The following is a 23,581-nucleotide window of genomic DNA, read 5'->3' as shown; positions in this document are numbered from 1 at the left end:
TTTTCGCCTCCCCCCCCCCGCTGTATTGCAGAAGCGGCGAGCGGTGCCCCCCTCTCCTTTTAACAAAGCTCTCGGGGTGGAGCGGCCAACCAGGCACAGATTGAGCATCTTCGGGGCCAGAAATCCAGCCGCTTTGCCAGCCTACATTGGCTGTATCACCCCCCCCCTTCTACGGCCCGCCGCTTGATCTATGGGATCCGTTCTTGCTTTGTAAGCAAAACCGGTGGGGGGGGGGCAGCGAGAGAGCGAAAGGAGAGCCGGAGGGGGGGGAAGAGAGAGAGAGAGAGAGAGAGAGAGAGAGAGAGAGAGAGAAGCAAAGCCACGCCAGGCAGCTAAAGCGAGAATTCATTGCAACGCGTCCCCCCCCCCGCCTCGGTCATTCAAGCTTTGCCTCCCCAGCTGGGCGAGGGGGCACCGATCCCTAGGGGGAAAGCGGCTAGACGACAGCCCCGCCACCCCACCCCACGGCCTCCGTCGCCTCTCTCCGACTCATCACCGCCAGGTAAGCAAATTAGGAAATTAAAAAAAAATAAGAAGTGCCGGGTGGCGGAAGGAAGGAAGGGAAGAGAAGGGAAGGAGAGAAGGAAGGGAAGGGAAGGAGAGAAGGAAGGAAGGAATGGAAGGGAAGGGAAGGAGAGAAGGAAGGAAGGAAGGAAGGAAGGAAGGAAGGAAGGAAGGAAGGAAGGAAGGAAGGAAGGAAGGAAAAAAAGCCAATTGCGGATGAATCCGCTTCAAAGGTGTCTTCCTCTTTCCTTCCCCCCCTCTACTTTTCCCAGCAGACCGAGAAAGTTGACGGATGAGCTGTTTGGGAGGGGGAACCCGCACTACAAATTTTAAAAGAAGGGGTGGGGGGGAACCGACCCCCACCGACAGGGAAAAGGAGATTTAACAGGAGCCAGGAAAGAAACAGACGATAAAACTCTGCATGAATGTCTCCAGTGAGGAGAAACGAAGTGGGGGGGGGACTATAGATAAAGGGGAGGCCAGGTGAAGCTTATTTTGGAGGTGGGGGCAGCCAAGAGGAGAAAAAAAACCCCAAGAGAAATTGACCCAGCCCAGAATAGGGGTATTAGGATGGAAGAGCTGGTTTGGGTTGGGGGGGGGGGCGTCCTCTCGCTGCCCCCTCCCAAATGTGGGTCACGCACCTCAGTCTCCACCCCCACACCCGGGAAGAAGTTTGAGGAGGGGGCACTGCAGATTTTTAGGCTGGGCTTTCCCATTGGAGGATTCCTTCCCCCCCCCATCACTTTTTTTGCAGTCAAAACAACTGCTAGGGTCAAAAGGATTCAAGTGGATATTTTTCCCCTGCAGGAGCACTAAAAGGTGTGTGTGTGTTTGTGTGATGCTGGACTCCTTCATGGGTTAGGGATGAGCAACAGGGTTTGAGAAAGAAGGACACCCCCCCCCCAGAAGGAAGTGGACCAAGGGGGAGAGCACCGCCTAGCACTACACCATGAATTAAACCATTCTCATTCCTTTGCCCAGCTGCTTTGCGGGACAAGCTGTGTGAGCACGGTGCCCAAGGGAAGGGCTAGTTGAGTATGAGGGTACGTGTGTGTGTGTGTGTGTGTGTGTGTGTGTGTGTGTGTGTGCACCTCCCTGCTCTATGGGCACCTGCCAGCGCACCACTCTGGGTGCTGCAGATCCAGCAGGCGTTGTGGGACGTTGGGGTTTGCAGCATAGCACATGTGGAACGACACAAACAAGCCGAGGCCGGACCGTGTAGCTTTGGGGGAATGGGGTGGGATGGCTGGAGTCCTTCCCCCCCACACACACCCCTAGCAGGTTGGGAGAAAACCCAGCCACACGTGTGCCCGCATAGATATGTGCAGGCACGTCCCGTGGACCGAGCGCCCGTGTTTTGAAACTGTACATGTGGGGCAGAACCCTGGCATCGAGGGCTGAGCCGGGCAAAGATGGGTCTGGGGTTTTGTGAGGATGCCACATGCTTGGGAGACGCTGGCGATGTGCCAGCCAGGAGCTCCCTTGGCTTGTGGCGGGGCTTCCCACCGAGCCAGTGGCTGGCACCGAATGGGTCTGTGGATCTCCAAGGAGCCTGGTCGAACTCGCATCCAAGAATGGAGAATCCTAGATGGTTTTATCCGGTGAGCCAGAGGGTGCCTGGGCATGCGAGGAGCGCCGAGGGCCAGGCCTTCTCCCTGGTACCAGTGTCTCCCCATCGGCTGCTTCAAGCTGGGATGTGCAGCTGGGCATCCCAGCGCAAGAGCCCTCTTGAGCACGTGCAAAGAGCAGCCCTTTGGAAGGGCCTGCGGCTCTTGGCGCAACCGCCAGGCAGCTCTGTCTGTGTGCCTGCGCATTTCCAGGTGCTTCTAAACCTCCCCCAGATTGCTCAGACCTGACGCTGATATGGGGTGGCCCCATGGCTGCTGGCCCCGTCTTCCCTATTCCAAACTAGACTTTTATTTTCCTTTGCAAGGCTCTGGCTGTCTCCACGTGTTCACTGCAGCAGTGTGCTGATGCTACAATGACACTTTCTTATTCTTGCCTTTAAAACCCGAGGCCGGCTTAGTAGAGAGGCTTAGAGCCTCAGCTGCAAAGAGAAGAGTGCCTTTTTTAAGAAAAAAAAGGGGGGGCTTAATGGGGTCAGTAAGGGGGGGGTGGAGATAGGGGGGAACAATCCAGGAGGCTGCTCAGGCAGAGGGGATATGGTGCCTGTAACTTTCAAGGCTGGCTTCTCCCGTGCTCTGTCAGGAGGAGCGTGGGAATTTGGGAACGGTTTAAAAGAGGACGGAAGAAATGCGTTTAAAATCACTCTGGTGGAGGCTGCAGATTTTTCCAAGAGCACAGCTCTGTGTGTGGGGGGGAAACTGGAGGGTTTGGGGTGCAGAAAAGTCCCTGCAGAAAAAGAAAATGCAGCAGGACTGGATTTATTATATGGCAGATTGCCACCCAGGGGCTGTTTTAGGACAGGGGATTGGAATTTGGCCCTTTTGCTCCCGGGAAGTGAAAAGGGTGGGGGGGTCTTCAGACCTCACGGCATCTACCTTCCTTTAAGAGACCAAATGCCTTTATGGATCTTCCGCAGTAGCTTTAGAAATCGGGTGAAGGGGAGAGACGGCTTTCAAAACTACGTACTACGTGGAGGAAGGTGTGAGTATTTAGGGGTAGTGCTGCTTCTCTGGACTGCCTCGAAGGGCTGGCATCAGCTAGGCGAGTCTGAAAGGACACGGCCACAAAATTAAGCCCCCCAACCTTTCTGTGGCCAAGCAAGACAGTCGTTAAAGGGAGCTTTTTCCTACCCTCTCTCTCTCTCCCCTGTTACTAAGTGAATCACTGCAGGTGTTTAGTTACTCAGTCGTTACGTGAACTGGGCTTCCCCTCTCACCTGACACACACACACCCCGGGACACACTGCAAGTGTCGTAAATAGGAATCGGTTGCCGAGCGTCTGATCCCGCCACCCCTGGGGATGCTGCAACAACGGTCGTAAGTGCGAAATACGGGTCATAGGTCACTTCGAAGGATTGCTTAAAAAATGGTTTTAAGTCGAGGACTATCTGTACCTCTTTCCCCACCCCCCAGTTTATACGGTGCAAAAAACTAGGGAGGGTTTATTTTGAGATGCTTCCTACACCCCATTGCTTCCACAGGCTAAGCTAATAATAATAATAACAACAACAACAATAATAATAGTAAAGTTGGAAGGGACCTCAGAGGTCATCTAGTCCATCCCCCTGCTCAGGCAGGAAACCCTACACCATTTCGGACAAATGGCTGTCCAGTCTCTTCTTAAAAACTTCCAGTGTTGGAGCATTTACTGCTTCTGGAGGCAGGTTGTTCCACTGATTAATTGTATAATAATAATAATAATAATGTTGGAAGGGACCTTGGAGATCATCTAGTCCAACCCCCTGCTCAGGCAGGAAACCCTATATACCATTTCAGACAAATGGCTGCCTCGTCTCTAAATGTTGCCTACTTCTGCAACATACTCCGCCTAGTAGTGTTTCTTTCGCCTCCCATGGAGAGTCTCACAGACCATTAGGCCAAACTGCCTCTTCAGAAGCACCCCACCATCTTGAGCTAGCCAGCTGCCCCCCCCCCGTACCCCCTATTCAGTTCCCACTTGGCTCCGTTCCTAACATGTGCAGAGGTGAGACTCACTCTGATGTTTACTACTCATAGTTCTCGACTTAATGGCAGTTTGCTTAGTGACTGTTCGAAGACTTACGGCTGTTTTTCACACTTACGGCTGTCGCGGCGTCCCCTGTGGTCACATGATCAAAATTCGGACGTTTGGCAACTGACTCACACTTAACAACGGTCGCAGCATTCCCGGGAGATCACGCGGATCCCCTTTTGCGACCGTCTGACCAGGAAAGTCAATGGATTCCCAGATTCCCTTCAAACCGTGTAACCTCACAACTGTGGCAGGAAAGGTCAAACGTTTGACCAATGTTTCACTTAGCGACACTAGGTATGAACGCCAACTGGGTGCATGGGCCAGTCCATCTCTCTCTCTAAGCCCAGCCCACCTCACAGAGTTGTTGTGGGCAAAATAAGAGGACCGGGTCTTTGGCATCTTTGCTATCTTGAGTTATTTTACAAATATTAATAATAAAGGCGGGATATGAATTAAACAAAGTTGGCCAACAATTGGGATTCCTTTTTCCAAAGCAACAAAATTCCAGAGACCTCAAAAAGCAGCCCTTTGAATCCCACACAGACCCATCCAGAGCCTAGTTGATCAAACGCAAGGCTGATTAATAATTAAACTAATATTTATTACCCAGATTTGGCACCCGGTGCTGGACAACTGTTGAGCTTAAAGAAATGGCCCAGCCAGAAGATTTACAATTTATAATTTACGGTCCAACCAATCTAATTTTTTTTTTTTTAATCCCCCTGCTCAGTTTTAACTCTTAATCTCTCGGAAGCAAATTTGCACGACTCCAATCGCAGGTCGCCTCTCCTGGAGTAAAACCAAGGGAACTGATACAGCTCGGAAAATAAAAATTTGTCCTCCTTAATCTGATTTTTTTATTTTTGGGAAGGTGAAGACGTGAATCCAATAGTCAACATTAAGAATCGCTAAAAGAATATTTGGCCTGTATTTGCAGAATTGGCAGGATGGATGCCAGAACAATCAAATGGCTTCGGCAGCACTTACTGTCTAATGAGAAAGGATGCACAGTGTTGACACAGGAAGGTTTTTGAGTATACAGAAATGCTGGGGTTAAAATTATAACTGCCAGCCTTGCCTTTCTGTAACCATCAGCTGGGGATGATGGGAACTAGAATCTGCAGTAGCCCAGGTGTGTTAAAATACCAATTATCGTAAAGGAATAATCAATCAATAGATAATTAGACCCTATGTACTAGATAAATAAACAATAATAAATAATAAATAGACAATGAATGGATAATAAGTAAATAATAAATAGAAAATGGACAATTCGCCACTAAATCAATAACCAATAGACAATAAATACTTAATAAATAGAAATCGATAATTAGATAAGTAAATAATAGAACTGATCATGAGATTCTGGATAAATAACCAAGAGAGGATCGATATTTAGATAAGTAAATAGAAATCAATGAGATACTAGATAAATAAATAACAATAATGAGACAAATAATAGAAATCGATAATGAGATACTAGATAAATAAATAACAAGTGATAATTAGACAAATAGCAAAGGGAAATCGATAAGGAGATCTTAGATAAATAAACCATTGATAATTAGATGATAAATAATAAAAATCAATAGATACTAGATGGACAATTAATAAAGAGTAGATAATAAAATAGTTGATAATAATTGATCAGTAAGTAATTGAATGACCTCTATAAAGGCCCTATGCTAAATAAATAGTCAACAAATTGTCATAAATAAACTCAGAGCTCTGGATTCTAAGAAAAGAGGGGAAACGCCCTTCTTTCGTCTGCGTGGTGGAAGTCGGGGGGAAAAACAGAGCGAAGCGGAGTGGCGGTTAATCTGAATTAATGATGGGCTGGTGGGGCTGGCTGAGAACATGTTTTTGCACTTCCATGTCCTCGTTGTGCGCTGGGAAAGAGGTGCCTTAATAGCTTAATTGCTCTGGCATCCTATTCCTGCCTCTACGCAGTAACGTCAAAAAACGGTGAGATTTTTATTTAGGTAAACATGATTGCTGCTGGGTGAATCCGTATACGGCTGTGAGGAAGAGGTTAACGTAAGGCAGCAATTTAAGACATCCGAGATTTACATTTTATTTCATTTATTTGCCTCCCTCTGATATGGTTCTACAATTAGCTCTAGGCGGCGAACGTAGACTGGAAGTTTTTAAGAAGAGATTGGATGCCATTTGTCTGAAATGGGGCATAGGGTTTCCTGCCTGAGCGGGGGTTGGACTAGATGACCTCTAAGGTCCCTTCCAACTCTGATATTCTATATCCAGCAAACTTTCATCCTCCTTTCCCCCCCCCAAAAAAACAATAACCCTGTGGGGTGGGTTGGACTGAGACAGAGAGACTGGTCCAAATTCACTCAGTTGGCTTTCATGGCTAAGGTGGGACTAGAACTCACCGTCTCCTGGTGATTGGTCCAAAGTCGCCCAGCTGGTTTTCATGCCTAAGGCGGGACTAGAACTCTCATTCCCCTGGTGATTGGCCCAAAGTCACCCAACTGGCTGTCATGTCTAAGGTGGGACTAGAATTCACCATCACCTGGTGATTGGCCTAAAGTCACCCAACTGGCTTTCATGCCTAAGGCAGGACTAGAATTCACCATCACCTGGTGATTGGCCTAAAGTCACCCAACTGGCTTTCATGCCTAAGGCGGCACTAGAACTCACCGTCTCCTGGTGATTGGCCCAAAGTTGCCCAACCAGCTATGGAAAAGATCCATATCAAAATCAAGATGCTTTAAAGTTCAGATTCCCCATCCTCCATCTCTGGTTTCGAAAGTACTTTAAGAGGGTTCCCTGGTACTAAAACCAGAGAGAGAATTCACACGTGCAAAAGCGAGTCTTAGCTTGCATTGTGCAGTTAGCCCATTGTTAAATTAGTCGGTTGTTAGGTGAATCCGCCCTCCCCATTGCTCGTCAGAAAGTCGCAAAAGGGGATCACCTGATCCCGGGAACCTGCAACCATCATAAATATGTACCAGTTGACAAGGATTTGAATTTTGATCCCGTGACCCTGGGGAGGCTGCAACGGTCCCAGGTGCGAAAAACGGTCGCAAGTCCCTGTTGCAACTTGGAACGGTCACTAAGCGAACTTTTGTAAATTGAGGGAGCCCAGTATATCCCTCCCCATGTCTCCTTACCTGCAAATCTGGGCCAGTTCAGAGTTCAGGAATGTAGCCAAGTGTTCCCCACTATCCAGTCAGAGCGGAAGTAGCTTCTGGGAGGAGAAGTGACACGTCTTCAAAGAAAAACGAGGTCCAGTTGGGATAAGTGAGACCTGGATGATGGAGAATCTCCAAGGATACAGCAAAACGTTCTTACGATGAACGGGCGTTAAGGGGAGGGAGTCTCTTTCTACGTGTGTCCCCTGTCCCGAGAGTTTTGCAGGAAGTTCTCGCCTCCAAGGTCACCTCCCCGAGAAGTTCTCACACTAGTTATTATTCAGCCGGAGTGTAATTATGGCCCTGATCAGGATGTGAGGCACACAATGGTTTGCATTGGCTGTCAAGAGGGCAGAGCAGAAAGGCAGCTTCAGGTCTAGATAAAGCTGACCGCCTTCCAAATTCTCCTGGACAACATCCAGGCGAGACTCTTCACGTTCCTGCAGGCAGAAGAAGCTTCAGTGGGGGAAGTTGCTGGTCTCCGTCCAAACACCGCTGGCAGAAAACCAGCCCCCTTGGGAAGCAGGCCTTACTCCCAAGTAGGCCGTTGCTCTCCTGTAGACGATTAGGATGCGTTTTCCAAGCAAGCTTGTGCGCCTCTACAGACGGAGAGTCCTCGGGTTCTGATCACAATTGGCAACCCGAGTGTATTTCTGATGGTTATAGTATCCTGGCATAATGCGATCCCCATCGGTGACTTTTCTAGGCAGCTTCCGACAACCAAAGTCAATGGGGGAAGTTGGGTTCGTTTAACGACTACACAACTTGCTTAACAACCATGAGAAAAAAAGTTGTAAAACAGTACGTGGCTCAGTTAACAACTGCCTCGCTTAGCAATAATTTGGGCTAGTGCTTAAGGCAGCAGGCTAGAAAGCCGGGCACTGTGTGTTCAAGTCCTGCGTTAGGCATGAAAACTAGCTGGGTGACTTTGAGCCAATTACCAGGAGATGGTGAGTTCTAGTAGTAGCTTAGGCATGAAAGCCAACTGGGTGACTTTGGGCCAATCGCCAGGAGACGGGTCATTGTAGTCCAATAAAGGTTACTCCAGGGCAGTGTTCCCCAAGTTCAACAACTATCAACGCTGCAAATATTGTATATTCTTGCTTTTGACAATATGTAGAATTGTCTGGTAATTATGGGGTTAATACAGAGCAGAAGGGGGGTCGGGGGTAAAGCCCTGGAAAGAAAGAGGAAGAAAACATTTGACCTTCACACTAATTGGGTAATATGAGATATGACAGCTAATTTAGGGAGGGAACATGCTGATAATTTAACTGCTCAGAGGAAGAGAACTTAGATCCTAGCATCCCTCTGTTGTGCCTGTGCCGACATTTTGTAACAATAAAAGACTTTTAGGAAAATAAATGCCTGGAAGTTCTTTGGAATGTTTTATTAGCCAGAACCACAACAACCACAACCTCAGCTCCCAGAATTCTCCACTCAGTGTGTTTTAAGATGGGTGGACCAACTCCCAGAATTCCAGTATGCCTGGCTGGGGAATTCTGGGAGTTGAAGTCCACCCATCTTAAAGTTGCCAAGGTTTGAGAAACACTGAAAGGATAACTTTGTGAGCCGTGTGGAGTGTTTGTCATTCATCTCCTGGTGGTCCTCAAAAGTCTCCACCAATGATCCCACCATGTCAAATCTTCTGAGAGGCCCAACTCTCCGTCCTGGTCTCTGTTATCCTTTCTTTCCTCTCTTCCCAGAGTCACCTTCTCTATCATGTCTCCGCTGAAGACCTCGCTCCTGTTCTTGGCAATCTTCCTCCCGTCGCTGCTTGCTACAGTGGACGACGCCTTGGGCCCACCCAGGATTGGGTCATCTACTCCAGATGATGGCAACCGTAGCGCCAAATGTCAGGAAAACACCGAGTGCCAGGAAGGTGTGATCTTACCTGTGTGGCTCCCTCAGAATCCTTCCGTCGGAGATAAGGTGGCCCGGGCCATCGTTTACTTTGTGGCCCTCATCTATATGTTCCTGGGCATGTCCATCATTGCCGACCGCTTCATGGCCTCCATCGAAGTGATCACCTCACAGGAAAAAGAGATCACCATTAAGAAACCCAACGGGGAGACCACCACCACCACCATCCGCATCTGGAACGAGACGGTCTCCAACCTCACCTTAATGGCCCTGGGGTCCTCTGCCCCCGAGATCCTCCTTTCCATCATTGAGATCGTGGGTCACGGCTTTCAAGCAGGCGACATGGGTCCCAGCACCATCGTGGGCAGCGCCGCTTTTAACATGTTCATCATCATCGCCATCTGCATCCACGTGGTCCCTCAAGGGGAGATACGGCGCATCAAACATTTGCGGGTATTCTTCGTCACGGCGGCCTGGAGCATCTTTGCTTACATCTGGTTATATCTTATCCTGGCCTGGTTCTCTCCCGGCGAGGTAGAACTATGGGAAGGTCTTCTCACCTTCCTGTTTTTCCCAGTCTGTGTACTCCAGGCTTGGGTGGCTGACCGAAGACTCCTCTTCTACAAATACGTCCACAAAAAGTACCGGGCCGATAAATCGCGGGGTCTCATCATTGAGAGCGAGGGCGAAGTCGGTTACCCGAAAATGGACATCGAGATGGATAATTCGCTAAAGGAAGGCTCTGAAGGTCTGGGGGATACGGGTAAGGATCAAGACGAGGAGGCCCGCCGGGATATGGCTCGGACCTTGCGGGATCTGAAACAAAAGCATCCCGAAAAGGACATGGAACAACTGATCGAAATGGCCAACTATCACGTACTCGTTCAGCAGCAGAAGAGCCGAGCTTTCTACCGCATCCAGGCGACTCGTATGATGATCGGAGCAGGGAACATCCTCAAGAAACACGCGGCCGATCAGGCCCGCAAAGCCATCAGCATGCAGGAGGTCCAGACAGAGGAAGACGAGTCGGTGACAAAAGTCGGCTTCGAGCCAGCCCATTATCAGTGCTTCGAGAACTGTGGTTCGGTGGTCCTGACCGTGGTCCGCCGAGGAGGGGACCTGGCCTGCGTCACTGTGCGAGTGGACTTCCGTACAGAGGACGGAACGGCGAACGCCGGTTCCGACTACGAATTTGCAGAGGGGACCCTGCTCTTCAAGCCGGGAGAGACACACAAGGAACTGCGGGTGGGGATCATTGACGACGATATTTTTGAAGAGGACGAGTATTTTTACGTCCATCTCAGCAACGTCAGGGCCACCTGGGCCGAGCCGGGTCTGGAGCCTCCTCCGAAAGCTTGTCTTGCACCTTCCAAGATGGCCACCGTGACGATCTTCGACGATGACCACGCGGGTATCTTTACCTTTGAGGGACCCTCCATGCGAGTGAGCGAAAGCGTAGGCGTGGTGCACATCAAAGTGTTGCGGACTTCGGGGGCCCGCGGGCGAGTGGCCATCCCCTACCACACCATCGAGGGCACGGCAAAAGCTGGGGAGGATTACGAGGAAGTCGCTGGCAAAGTGGAATTTCAGAACGACGAGACGGTGTAAGAGCACGGTGTGGGGAGCCTGATGGAAAAGGGTGGGGAGGGGAGGGAAGGACGGTGAATGTGTGGGGAAGGAGGGAGAATGGGTATGGACACAGGTGGTCCTCGACTTATTTCACTTATTTCTAAAATTTGTTTGCTACCCGTCTTTTTTCAAAAAAAGTTTGAAAAAATATTAAAACCGTGACTCGTCAAAAGACAGCGGGTAGAAAGGTGAACGAATGACTTACAATCACCGTTGGCTCCAAAGCTTCCATTGCTAAGCGAGGCAGGGGTGAAGTGATTTGGCGCCTCATTTTATGATCCCTTTTAACCATGGTTGTAAAGCAAATCCTTGCAGTTCTTAAGTGAATCGTGGTCGCTAAGCAAATCTGGCTTCGTGGGAAGCTGGCTGGGAAAGTTGCAAGTGGTAATCAGGTCCACGCATGGCAAATACATGCTGCTTGCAACCACCCCGATTTTGGCCACAGGACCCTTGTGATGTGGCGACAGTTGTAAGTGCGAGGACTGATCCTAGGATCACTTTTTTCAGGGCTGGGGTAACTTTGGATCATTCAGGGGTAGGCAACCTTGGCTCTTTTATGACTCGTGGACTTCAACTCCCAGAATTCCTAAGCCAGCATGGCTCAGCTTGGAAACCTCTCCCTTTCCCCTCAGCATGGCTGGCTCAGGAATTCTGGGAGTTGAAGTCCACGAGTCATAAAAGAGCCAAGGTAGCCTACCCCTGAGCTAGTCACACGGTTGTTAAGTGAATCTGGCTTCCCCATTGGTTTGGCTTGCCAGAAGGTCCCCAAAGAGGATCACATGACCCATCTCCCCTCCCTGGGAAACCATCACCTTTTTCCAGGGATGTTATAACTTTGGTTGCTAAATGAACTGTTATAAGTCAAGGACCCTGAAAAGGAAGAGATACAGCTTACAGCAGCTCACAACAAGGAGCGTGGCCTCCTTAGTGGTGGCGCCATAGTTGAGTTTCAGTGGCTTTTCTTTGTGGCTAAGATTTCTAAACCGCATCAAAACACAGACCAGAAATTACAAACACCATAATCCAATTCCCAAACAATTACAGGTTTTGTTTTCTTTTTCCCTAGTTCCTTTAGGAAGGTCTTAAATATCAGACACATCCCCGCTTCCGTGCTTCAAATTGCTCCATTTTTATCTCCGCTCAGAGCATTAGTGGTTTGCTATTAAAATTTTCCAGCTTTCGGTACACCGTTTGTCAGATTTAACTGTTTTTAATTTGTTTTAATGTGTTTTTCCGGCAGGAAAGAGTCAGCTACTATGGGAATTAGGTGGTGGTAGATGATAAATGTTTATAATAATCCAGAAAAGATATAAGCCACAGGAGCAGGGCAGCCACGGATCTGTTTTTGCTACGTTTTGGTACAAAATGTTCGGGTTTTTATTTTTATTATTATTTTATAGCGCAAACTCCAAAAACTTCTGTGCACCTTTAAAAAACTGTTTTCCAGTTTTACTTCCTTTTTTCAAGATGGCGAACAAAGCATTTTTTTAAAAAAAATATCAGGAAATAGGCAGGTTTATGTTCACGTAATGACTATGGTGCCTCTCGTTCTCCCCAGTCCAGCCCACCTCACAGGGCTGTTGTGGAAAAACTTTAGGAGAGAAAAACGAAGATTAAAAAAAAAACACAGGAAAGAATTAGACTTCATGCTTACGACCACAACGGGGGCCAGAATTTTTATTGCTAAGCAAGGCGGTTGTTAAGCAAGTGGCACCCAAATTTATAACCTTTTCTGCCACAGCTGTTAAACGAATTGCTGCAGATGTTCAGGGCCTTGCAGATTTTGCAGACTGCATTAAAACATGGCTCACCCAGGTGTTGCTTCGTTTTATTGCTATTTCTGACAACAGCTTCTCTACTGCTGAATTGTATTGACCCTCTGTGGCTTACAGGATCATAAAACAGCCATAAAATCAACATACATCATTCGTAATCAAATAATATTTAAAAAGAACAAGTACAGGTAGTCCTCAGTTACAGGCTGCCTGGTGCAAGAATCAGATAGATAGATAGATAGATAGATAGATAGACAGACAGACAGACAGACAGACAGACAGACAGACAGATAGATAGATAGATATAGATAGATAAAGAGATGATATAGATAGATGATTGAAAGGATAGATAGATGAGATGAGATGAGATGAGATAGACAAACAGACAGACAGATAGATGGTGGATGGATGGATGGATGGATGGACAGACGGACGGATACATAGACATACAGATAGATGGATAGATAGATGGGTGGATGGATAGATAGATGGATTAGGACATAGATTGTTAGAGGAATGGATAGATGGATTAAGATATAAATAGATAGATAGTTGGATTGATGGATGCCTAGATAGAGATAAATAGATAACGTGGATGGACAGACCAACAGGTGATGGATGGATTTAATAGACAGACAAACAGACAGGCTGGTTGGCAGGCAGACAGACAGTCAGACATAGAATGATTGAGATAGATTGAGAGAGAATGAGATAGATGGAATAGATATATAGATGAGATGAGATAGAAATAGAGATGAGATAGAGAGATCATATATATATATATGTGTGAGAGAGACAGAGACAGAGAGAGACAGAGAGAGAAGCAGGATGAGGTAGGTAGAATGAGATAGGTTGAAAGATTAAATATAGAATGAAATAGATTGATAGAATGATAGAGATTGGATGAGATTGATATGTAGAATGAGAGAGAGAATGAAAGAGAATCTCTTTATTAAGATCATGTTTTGTGTTGACACTATAGTCTGCTATTAAAAGTATGCAAGGGGGTCCCAAGAGTTAGTTCAATCCATGGCACTTTACCCACGCTCAGGGGTACCATGGTTTCATGCTAAAAACACAACCGTTCCAGCAGCAGAAGGGCTGGGGGGGGAGGGGAGGGCTTGGAGAGGCATCTCCCCATCTCAAACCATTTTCCACCCTGGCTCCCTTCAACTCAGCCAGCTTCTCCACCCCTCCAGCCTCTGACACATGGCATTAATGTCTGGAAACATTTAATCTTCCCTCTATCAAGCATCTCCTCGCATAGCCTCCCCATTTGACAGGCATTGACCTATTTGGCGAGAGCGGGGAGGGAGGGGACACTGGGTCAACAGGAGGGTGTGAAAACACGGGGAGGGGGAGACCCACAAGCCGGCCCAGAACGAAGAGGGGACGGCATGAAACACGGCCACCCTGGCATGTGGGGAGGGTGCCACGCAGAGCGAGAGGAAGGTGCCAGACACGACTGAGGAGGCGCAGAAAGTTTGAAGCTAGCAACAGGCCCATCCATCCAAAATAACCCAGCGTTTTTTCTCCTTTAACCCAGTTTGGGTTTCTTTCGGCAGACCGGAATGAAACCCTGTAAGTTTTCTGTATCTGTTGATCACGTTTGTGAGAGAAAAAAAATCATAAGGACCGGAGAAAGAAATATAAAGTAATAGCTGAAAAAAATGTTCTTTCTGTGGTCCGGGCTGAAAGTCACAAAGCTGAACTTTGTGACTTTCCTCGACTTTGATGTGCAGGCAGTCCTGGACTTACAACCATTCGCTTCTTGACTGTTCCAAGTTACAACGGCCCTGAAAAAAATTACTTAGGGCCATTTTCACAGTTACGACTTTGGCCGTATCCCCACGGTCTCGTGATCAAAATTCAGACGCTCGGCAACTGGTTTGTACGCATGACGGTTGCAACGTCCCGGGATACCGTGATTCCCTTCCCCCCACCTTGTGACGTGCAAAGTCCAAGGGGGAAGCCGTTTAACAACTGCGTGGCTAAGTTAGCAATGGCAGTGATTCGCATGGCGAGAAAGATGGTGCAATGGGGCAAAGTTTAACTGTCTCGCTTAGTCCCAGAAATGTTCGGCTCCATTGTGGTTGTAAGCCAAAGACTACCTTAACAATCTATCAAAGTGGTCTAGTTGCACGGATTTCCCCCCCCCATCCCCTGCGCCTCTAGTCTTATCTATAAGCTGATTTTCGAACTGATTTTCCTGAGGTTTTGGCAGTGCAGAGAGATTGAATAGGGCAGCTGTCACTGGGGGTCCTGGCTATAAATCCCTTGCCTATCTTAATTCTCTTGGGCTATCCATCTTTTTTTTTTTTTTCTTGCTCATCCTGTTCATTGAAAAGGACCTCAAGGACAAATACATCTGCCTTGTCCTCTTTCCGAAGCCTGGCGGTCAAATGGCTGCCAACAGATGTTCCACCCCTGGGAAGCGGAGTAAAGTTTTGTGGCCTCTGGAGAAAGTGAAAAAAAAATAAAAATAAAATCAGAAACGGTTTTCTTCACATGATCCGGAGGCCACGAGTGGAAAAATGGCAGAGAAAATATTATCAGCGCCGAGTTGTGGGTTTGTTTATAACTGCCGGGGAACATTCAAGTGGTCCTCAACTTAGGACAGCTGTAAGGGTGAGGACTAGCCATAAGTCACCTTTTTTTCAGTGCCGTTGTAACTTCGAATGACGGCTAAACAAAAAGGTTGTAAGTCCAGGAGTATTTGTAGTTTGGCATGCTGAGCCAAAAAAATGGGGTTTCTAAGACTTCACGAATTCTTTGTTGTTGTGTCAAAGTTGCTTTTATCAGCGCTGGAAAAGCTTTGTAGACCCCGTTTTTTTTTTTTCCCAGAAAGTTGGAAAACTGAGAAGCAATTTTTTTTTTTTAAAAAAAGAAAGTTGCAAACATTTTAAAGTGTTTGTCCTGCCTACCTTTGACGACGTTGAAGTTTTACTTTGAACTGGTTTTTCTCTCTCTCTCTCTCTTTCTCTCTCTCTTAGAAGATACATCGAGATTAAAATTATTGACGATGAGGAGTATGAAAAAAACAAGAATTTTCACCTGGAATTGGGACCCCCAGTCATCTTGGACATTGGAGTCCGGCACGGTAAGGATAGGAAGACAAAAAGGGAAAGGAATAGAAGCCTCAGAAATGTATTTATCTCAGTAAAGAAAAATGTCAATAAGATTTGTAACAAGTTGAAAGTCGTCAGATAAATGCCTGGCTCTCCAGACATGACAAACTACAAGCCCCAGAATCCCTTGCAGTCTTTTCAGCAATTTGGGGAGGATCACAGGGTCCCAACTGATAGTTTAGGATTCTCACCTGGTGGGAGGGTTGGAGATGTGGGGTCCAGAAGCAAATCCAGCCATGAGAAAAAAGCTTCGTCTCCAGAATTCTCCACTTTTTACTCCAAGCCCATGTTTTCAACCTGCGCCACTTGAAGAGGGGTGAACTTCAACTCCCAGAATTCCCCAGCCAGTATAGTTGGGGTCCTTGGTGCCATCTGAGCTTGGTGGTTTTCTTGCAGACGTTTCATTACCAACTAGTTAAGATCATCAGTGCTAGAAGGGAATGGGGTGTGCGGAAAAGAGGAGGAGGAGGAGTCCTACAAATTTAGGCCCCAACTTCTTAGAGGGCTGCAAGGATTGTAAGTATTGTAAATATTTTGTAGATAGAAGCACGAAGCCGAAAACACCAGCCTAAAGATGACGAATGAGACTTCGTCGAAACGTCGCCAAGACACTTCCAATTTGACGCGGGAGAAAACCCGAATAACTAAAGACCCAGATAGATAGATAGATAGATAGATAGATAGATAGATAGATAGATAGATAGATAGATAGATAGATAGATAGATAGATAGGGATAGATGGATGATAGATAGATAGATAGATAGATAGATAGATAGATAGATAGATAGATAGATAGATAGATAGATAGATAGAAAGATAGATAGGGATGGATGATAGATAGATAGATAGAGGAGAAGGAGGAGACTGTGGGGTCCTTGGTGCTCTCAAACCTTAGTTGTTTTCTTGCAGACATTTCATTACCCAACTAGGTAACACCATCAGTGTTAGAAAGGGAGTGGACTTTATAAACAGCACAAACCCCACTCCCTTTTAGCATAGCTGGCTGAGGAATTCTGGGAGCTGAAGTCCACAAGTCTTAAAAGTTGTCAAGGTTGCAGACCCCTGGCCTAGGCCCCTCCATCACCCATCTGCTTTCCCCCCATCCCATCCTAGGTGACACCAACGAGAATCAACTGCCTGCAGGGGAGGAGGAAAAAATTGCTAAGATGGGGTACCCCAGTTTGGGAGAAAACGCCAAACTTGAAGTCATTATCGAAGAGTCTTACGAGTTCAAGGTAAATAAGAGACTTTCTCTTTCCCTCACCCAAACCTTTTCATGTCTTCTTCGGAGTCCGTCCATCCCCAGTTCGCTTCTGTTTCAAATTCAGGTAGTCCTCGCCTTACAACCGTTCATTTAGTGACTCTTTGACATTTCAACGGCACTGAAAAAAAGTGACCCAGGACCATTTTTCACCCTTACGACTGTGTGAAAGCAGGATCCCCCCCAGGTTCACGTGATCCAGATTCAAACCCTTGGCAATTTATTTGTATTTATGACCGTCAACGTTATCACGGAGGAAGCCAGATTCCCTTCACACACGTGTGACCGACTTGAGAGCTGCGGCGATTCCCTTAACGGCCGTGGCGAGAAAGGTCGTAAAGTGGGGCAAAACTGACTTAACAGCTGTCTCACTTAGCAACATACATTTTGGGTTCAGCGGTGGCTGTAAATCGAGGACTACCTGTATTTTTTTTTAAAACCTCCCTCTTGTAGTCCAGGCTGGGCTGTGCTCAGTGAGCTTCCATCGGGGGCGACACCAAAGGGAAAAAAATCATCTTTAGATTGCTATGGGGGGGAGGGAAGGAAGGGAGCCCCCCCCTTTCCCCCATTTCACTTCTACCAACCTCTTCCCCTCCAGAGCACTGTGGACAAATTAATCAAGAAAACTAACCTGGCTCTCGTGGTGGGAAGCAGCAGCTGGAGGGAGCAATTTGTAAGCGCCGTGACGGTCAGTGCCGGTAAGGGAACTGAATTGAATTAAATCGAATTGAGCTGAACTGAATCTAACTGAATTGAATTGAATCGAATTGAATTGAATCTAGTTGAATCAATCAAATCGAATCAATCGAATTGAATTGAACTGGATCTAGTTCTGAATTGAACTGAATCGAATTGAATCAAATTGAGTTGAATTGAATAGAATCAAATTGAAGCTAACTGAATTGAATTGAATTGAATCTAGCTGAATCGAATTGAATCTAATTGAACCGAATCGAATTGAATCAAATTGAACTGAATCTAGTTGAATTGAATTGAATCTAATTGAATCGAATTTAGTTGAATTGAATTTAATTGAGATGAATTGAATCAAACTGAATCGAATCGAATTGAATCTAGTTGAATTGAACTGAATCCAGTTGAACTGAATTGAATCTAATTGAATACTTTATTTGGGGAAGTGTGATTCAGCGCACAAGGAGGCTTTTAAAAAGAGACCGGGTGGCCATCCATGGATCAGAAATAGTATCAGTCTCCCGCAAGAGCGGGGGGTTGGACTGGATGACCTCCCAAGGTCCCTTCCAACTCGGCCGCTGTTCCTGAGAGAGGCTGAATCCCTGTTTTGAATGACCCCCCCGACAGGTGACGACGAGGATGAAGACTCGGGCGAGGACCGCCTCCCTTCCTGCTTCGATTACATCATGCACTTCCTCACCGTCTTCTGGAAAGTTCTTTTCGCCTTTGTACCGCCCACCGAGTACTGGTGCGGCTGGGCCTGCTTCCTGGTCTCCATCTGCCTCATCGGGGTGCTGACGGCCCTCACCGGGGACCTGGCCTCTCACTTCGGCTGCACCATCGGCCTCAAGGACTCGGTCACCGCGGTGGTGTTCGTGGCGCTGGGGACCTCCGTGCCCGGTCAGTGACGGGTGGCAGAGAAGATCTCTCTCTCACACACAAACACATACACACAACAACACACAGAGTGGGTCGTGGGGATGGCTGGGCATTCTTCGGTGAGGAATCTGACCTGGGTTCCTGGAATACCGTCCTCAACTTATAACCACTCTTTAGTGACCGTTTGAAGTTTGCAACGGCACGGCAAAAAGTCCACAGGTATCTTAAAGTTGTTGCGTTTGACAAACACTGGTGGAATCAATGGCCAGGAATTCAGCACCATGGACAAAGGCACATTTCTCCCTGCCTTCCATGGGCGCCCCTGGAGCAATGATGGGGATCCCCAACTTTTTAAGAAGTTACCCCAAAGGAAAGATTTAAAGATTTCAATGCATGTGCTTGGGTGAAGAGTGGGGGCCCCCCAAACTAAGTTTAGTTTAATTGACCCACCCATACTAGTAGTCCTTGACTTAATGACCATTTGTTTAGTGACTGCTCAGAGATAATAATAATAATAATGATGATGATGATGATGATGAAGAAGAAGAAAAGGAAGAAGAAAAGGAAGAAGAAGAAGAAGAAGTAGTTGTTGTTGGAAGGGACCTTGGAGGTCATCTAGTCCAACCCCCTGCTCCCAATTGTGTTCATAAGTCGAGGACTAGGAGTTAAGTTGGGCTCTGCAGGCTGAACGAAACGCAGCCTCTTTGCACCTTTAACAAAATAAAAAGAAAACAGAAATTGAATTGCCCCAGAGAATTAGCAGTTAGACCGCTCCGTTGTGCAGAGGCTCTCTTAAAATAATCACTGGTGTCCCCAGATACACCCCCTGCGCACCAGTGCTTTGACAGCCCCCCCCCCCCCTTCAAGAGCAAATCCTAAATTTGCTTTTGCTATTTTTAAGGCATCTTGACTCACTGGAAGGCAACATCAGGACTCGTGGCTGAGAGAGCCGAAAAGTCAACCGGCTAAACACGCAGCTGACAAAAACTCAACGAGACGTAGAAGCGGCTGGGTGAATTTTAAAGCAGGCTTGTGCAAAACGCCCTTTCGCTGAACCGACAACAGGAAAACACAATCCTTGCAATTAAAACCAAACAAACAAAAAAAAAACCCAAGTCCCCGAATCTTTTTTAAGCTGATAGCAATAAGATCACATCTCCGAATCGGTGAGCGGTGACGTGCAAATGTTCACTTGCTCGCCTCTGCCAACTCGTCGTTCCCCCCCCCCCCCGAATTCTGATCAGTGACTGGGAAGTTTGTGCTCTGTTATTAGGGCAAACCCACTCATTCCCCCAAAAAGAAGATTTGGGAGTTAAATCCCTTTTTGGAAAAAGCTGGGCTGAAGAGCTTGGGTGGCTTTGCGCCAGCTGAGCTGCAAGCGTCTCTTGCTGGACCTCAAGTGCTTTCCAGAGACGCCAAGCAGCCACTAGTATTGGCTAAATTGCCCGATATAATTGAGATCAAAAGGCTGGAGAGCTTGTTTAATTGAAGTGTTAATCAAAATCGGGCTGAGAATGCGGTCCTCTTGACAACGTCAAATAAATTCAACTTTATTTAGGAGGATTAAAATCCCTCGAAATAAATGGAAGGTTTTTTTTTTTCCCTAGACAAAGCTGATGCTTTTCCTAGAAGCCTTTTGTCAAAGACAGTTCCAAAATCCCTCCCCCCCCCAAACACACATCTTCCTATCCTGAAACAGATATAAAGTATAATCTTACCTCTTCAGAGGGGGCCGCACTACAACACCCATGTGCCCCAGCCTGTCTGGTTAAAGTTGAGGGGTGCTGGGAAACGAACTTCAGCCCCGATCTGGGTGGCTCCAGGCCAAATGCTTTGAGGATGCTCCAGATGCTGCTTCTTTGGGTTGAGAAGCTACAGGCCTGCTTAACAAATTGCTTCTAATGAGTAACATTTGCTCAATTAATCCAAGCCAAATCATGTTAGTTAATTGCTTGGCACTAACGTGAAACTGTGGCTTAATTTGTGGAGCTTGCGCAAAACTCTTTAACTGTGGTTTATACGATTATTCGTTTAGTGGCCTACGTTACGAGATTGCTGAAAAACGGCGGCTTGCAGCCAGTCCTCACACTTACGACCGTGGCAGCTTCCCCATGGTCATCTGATCAGCATTGGTGCATTGGCAACTGGCTTGTATTTATGACGGGGTCACGCGATAGCTATTTGCAACCTTCCTATCTGTCTTCTGACAATCAGAGTCGGTGGATCCACTTAGTGGCCAAAGCAAAAAAAGGTTACAAGATCGGATGGGTGATCTGATGACTTGTTTAACGACTGCATTGTTTAGCAATAGAGGTTCCGGTCCTCATTGTGGCTGTTAAATCAAGGATTAAGTTAAGTCAAGAAGCGTTTCTCAACGTTGGCCATTTTAAGACGGGTGGACTTCAACTCCCCAAGTTCCTCAGCTAGGGAATTCTGGGAGTTGAAGTCCACACACCCCTTAAAGCAGGCCAGCTGGGGAATTCCATCCAGCAGTGAATGGAAACTAATCAAGGAGAGAAGCAACGTGGAACTACCTGCCCCCAGAAGCGGTGAATGCTCCAACACTGGAGGTTTTTAAGAAGAGACTGGACAGCCATTTGTCCGAAATGGTATAGGGTTTTCTGCCTGAGCAGGGGGTTGGACTAGATGACCTCCAAGGTCCCTTCCAACTTTATTATTATTATTATTAACCTTGCTATCCTCCGCCCGGAAAAAAAGGTGTCCCTTTGCCCCTTGAATTCCAGACCAGTCCCACAAACCCACATTCGTGGCTTGTCTCACGTTGAGCATGCTGTCTGTCTCTTTTTCCAGATACCTTTGCCAGCAAGGTGGCTGCCATCCAAGACCAGTATGCCGACGCTTCCATTGGTAACGTGACGGGCAGCAACGCGGTGAATGTCTTTCTGGGCATTGGCGTGGCCTGGACCATCGCCGCCAGCTACTGGGCCAGCCAGGGGAAGCCCTTCAAGGTGCAGCCGGGCAGCCTGGCGTTCTCCGTCACCCTCTTCACCATCTTTGCCTTCATCAGCATCGCGGTGCTGCTGTACCGGCGCCGGCCTCCCGTGGGGGGAGAACTGGGTGGTCCCCGAACCCCAAAACTTCTAGCCACCCTGCTTTTCATTAGCCTCTGGCTGGTCTACATCCTGTTAGCGGCTTTGGAAGCCTATTGCCATATCGAGGGCTTCTGAAGCGGCGGGTTCGAATCGAGACGCTTCTTTGGGGGGGGGGGGGAGGAACGAATCCAGAAAGGACCTCACACCACTCGGAGAAGCCCTCCTGGTGGAAATATGCAGGATGCCTGCTCCACGCCCTTTTATTTTCCTCTCTCTCCATCCGTCTCGCCACTTCGGCGGCCGATTTGGGGCGTGCTCAAGTGTCCGTTTCAGCAGGGGCCAAGTGGGACACTTCCCTCCCACACACACACCCCTCAGTTTTGGAGCACCCCAAGTCACGAGTTCGAGATGGTGTCTTGGAGAAGAGTTGGGGGAAAGAGAACTTTTTGGGGAAAGCTAAGCCTGAATGAGGGGGTGGAAGAGATGGATTCGCTCCTGTCCAATTTCTCTGTTATTCCTGCATTAATTGAGCAGTTTGGACCTCGGGCGAAAGAAAGCACGCCTTTTGGGCCAATGCTGATGAATTTAAAAAAGGGGAGCAGGACACGTTATCTCTCTCCTCTACTCTGCCCCTCCTTCAAGCCACGGTTTAATGGAAGGAAGCTGGCTTGTACCTGGACATGAGGAGCGCCTTCCAAACCCAGGTTTTTGGAACAAAGGAACGGAATTTGCACAAAATGCTCTCCTCTTGGTCCCCCATCCATGATGGGGAGAAGGGAAGCGACCAGGCCAGGCTAAAAAAAGGGACAATCTCAAAACTGCCAATTTGTCTGAAGCACAGTCGTCTCTCTTAAAAGCCAACCTTTGCGCTCTTCCGGAAAACAGCACAAAACATCTCTCCAAACAGCCAAAAAAAAAAAAAAAGAAATAGTAACAGAAGAGTAGCTGCATTTCTTAGTATATAGCTTCCTCCCCCCCCCCCAGGGTTCTGCGTTTCTGTCGTCCATTTTGGGGTGGGACACTCTCTACGGAACCCCAATTTTTTATTTTTTAGCCTTGATTTTTACATGCCGGCCAAACCCAGACCCCTCCCCCCAGAGAGGACATTTATATTTTTGTGTGTCATTTCAAAACTGAGCCAAGGCGGAGGCAGTCCTCGACTTACGACTACTGTTGGGACTAGAACTTCGGTCGCTAAGCAGGGCATTGAATTTTCCCCTTTTTTTTTGCTGCAGTCGTTAATAGTCACGAGTTGAACAGTGCCCAATTTTCCCACCTGTTTTGCTCCGGGGGTGAAGCTAGTCACGTCACTGAGCCTGGCCCGATTTTATAACCTTTTTTTTTTTGCTGACGTCGTTAAGCGAATCACGTGGTCCTTAAGTAAACCCAGCTCTCCCCACTGCTTGTGAAGCTTGCCGGGAAGATCGCGAACGGCCACCATCGTCAACGTCTGCCTGAAGTTTTGAGTCACATGATCACAGGGACACAGCCACGGGTCGTTAAGCGAGACAACCCCCAAAGTCAGTCACTTTGTTCAGCAGTGTCCTCACTTTGAGCGGTCACTAAACAAATTGTCGTAAGTTGAGGACTTCCTGTACTCAGAGTCACTTAGTCAAACTGGCGTGTCTCCGTGTATTTTTCACCCCACTGTTCCCTCTCCCCACCAAAATGGGGGTGCATTGGGAAACCCCCCCCCCCGTTTGCATGGCAGCTCCTGTGCCCCCCACCCCACCCCACAGCCGGTCTCTCGCCTCTCTGTCACTTTGTCCTGACGCCCGAATGTCCGTCGTCTGCCTTTCCCTGTCGCCTGGTTCCTGACCGTGCACCGGGTTACGTCTCCTGCCTGCCTGTGCTAACTTCGGATCTGTTTCCTGTTTCGTGCGTGTTTTATTTGTGAGTTTGTGATTTTTTTCTAAAAAAAAAACAACAAAAACAACAAAAAAAAACAGAATATCAACAAGACTGTTGTGCATTGAACTGTAAATGATTTTAGCTTTGTTAAA

At 47.6% G+C, this 23,581-nt stretch overlaps 1 protein-coding gene across 2 annotated transcripts; it reads left to right on the top strand.

Moving 5' to 3' along the window:
• The first annotated feature begins 355 nt into the window (after window positions 1–355).
• Window positions 356–22,522, top strand: LOC120317178 (sodium/calcium exchanger 1-like). 2 transcript variants are annotated; one of them, XR_005559148.1, is made up of 7 exons: window positions 356–502; window positions 9,003–10,763; window positions 15,557–15,663; window positions 16,806–16,927; window positions 17,552–17,641; window positions 18,274–18,546; window positions 21,337–21,471. XR_005559148.1 is itself a non-coding variant. In XM_039363536.1 (7 exons), exons 2-7 carry the CDS (start codon window positions 9,019–9,021, stop codon window positions 21,711–21,713), a joined length of 2,724 nt encoding a protein of 907 aa, XP_039219470.1. In that variant the 5' UTR covers window positions 356–502; window positions 9,003–9,018; the 3' UTR covers window positions 21,714–22,522. The 2 variants fall into 2 exon arrangements, 1 of the variants encoding a protein (XP_039219470.1); XM_039363536.1 differs by having other exon boundaries at window positions 17,552–17,651; window positions 21,337–22,522.
• Window positions 22,523–23,581: the final 1,059 nt, after the last annotated feature.

This window comes from Crotalus tigris, unplaced genomic scaffold (assembly GCF_016545835.1).
Source record: "Crotalus tigris isolate CLP2741 ecotype Arizona unplaced genomic scaffold, ASM1654583v1 scf7180000019553.37968852642:3898890, whole genome shotgun sequence".
Classification (NCBI taxonomy): domain Eukaryota; kingdom Metazoa; phylum Chordata; class Lepidosauria; order Squamata; family Viperidae; genus Crotalus; species Crotalus tigris.
Note: the sequence above shows the minus strand (reverse complement) of the source record. Positions and strands in the feature narration are given on the sequence as shown.

Coding starts and splice junctions, on each gene's coding strand:
- LOC120317178 (XM_039363536.1), top strand. CDS start 9,019: ATGTCTCCGCTGAAGACCTCGCTCCTGTTCTTGGCAATCTTCCTCCCG. Junction 15,664..16,805: donor GGACATTGGAGTCCGGCACG/GTAAGGATAGGA, acceptor ATCCCATCCTAG/GTGACACCAACGAGAATCAA. Junction 17,652..18,273: donor CGCCGTGACGGTCAGTGCCG/GTAAGGGAACTG, acceptor CCCCCCCGACAG/GTGACGACGAGGATGAAGAC.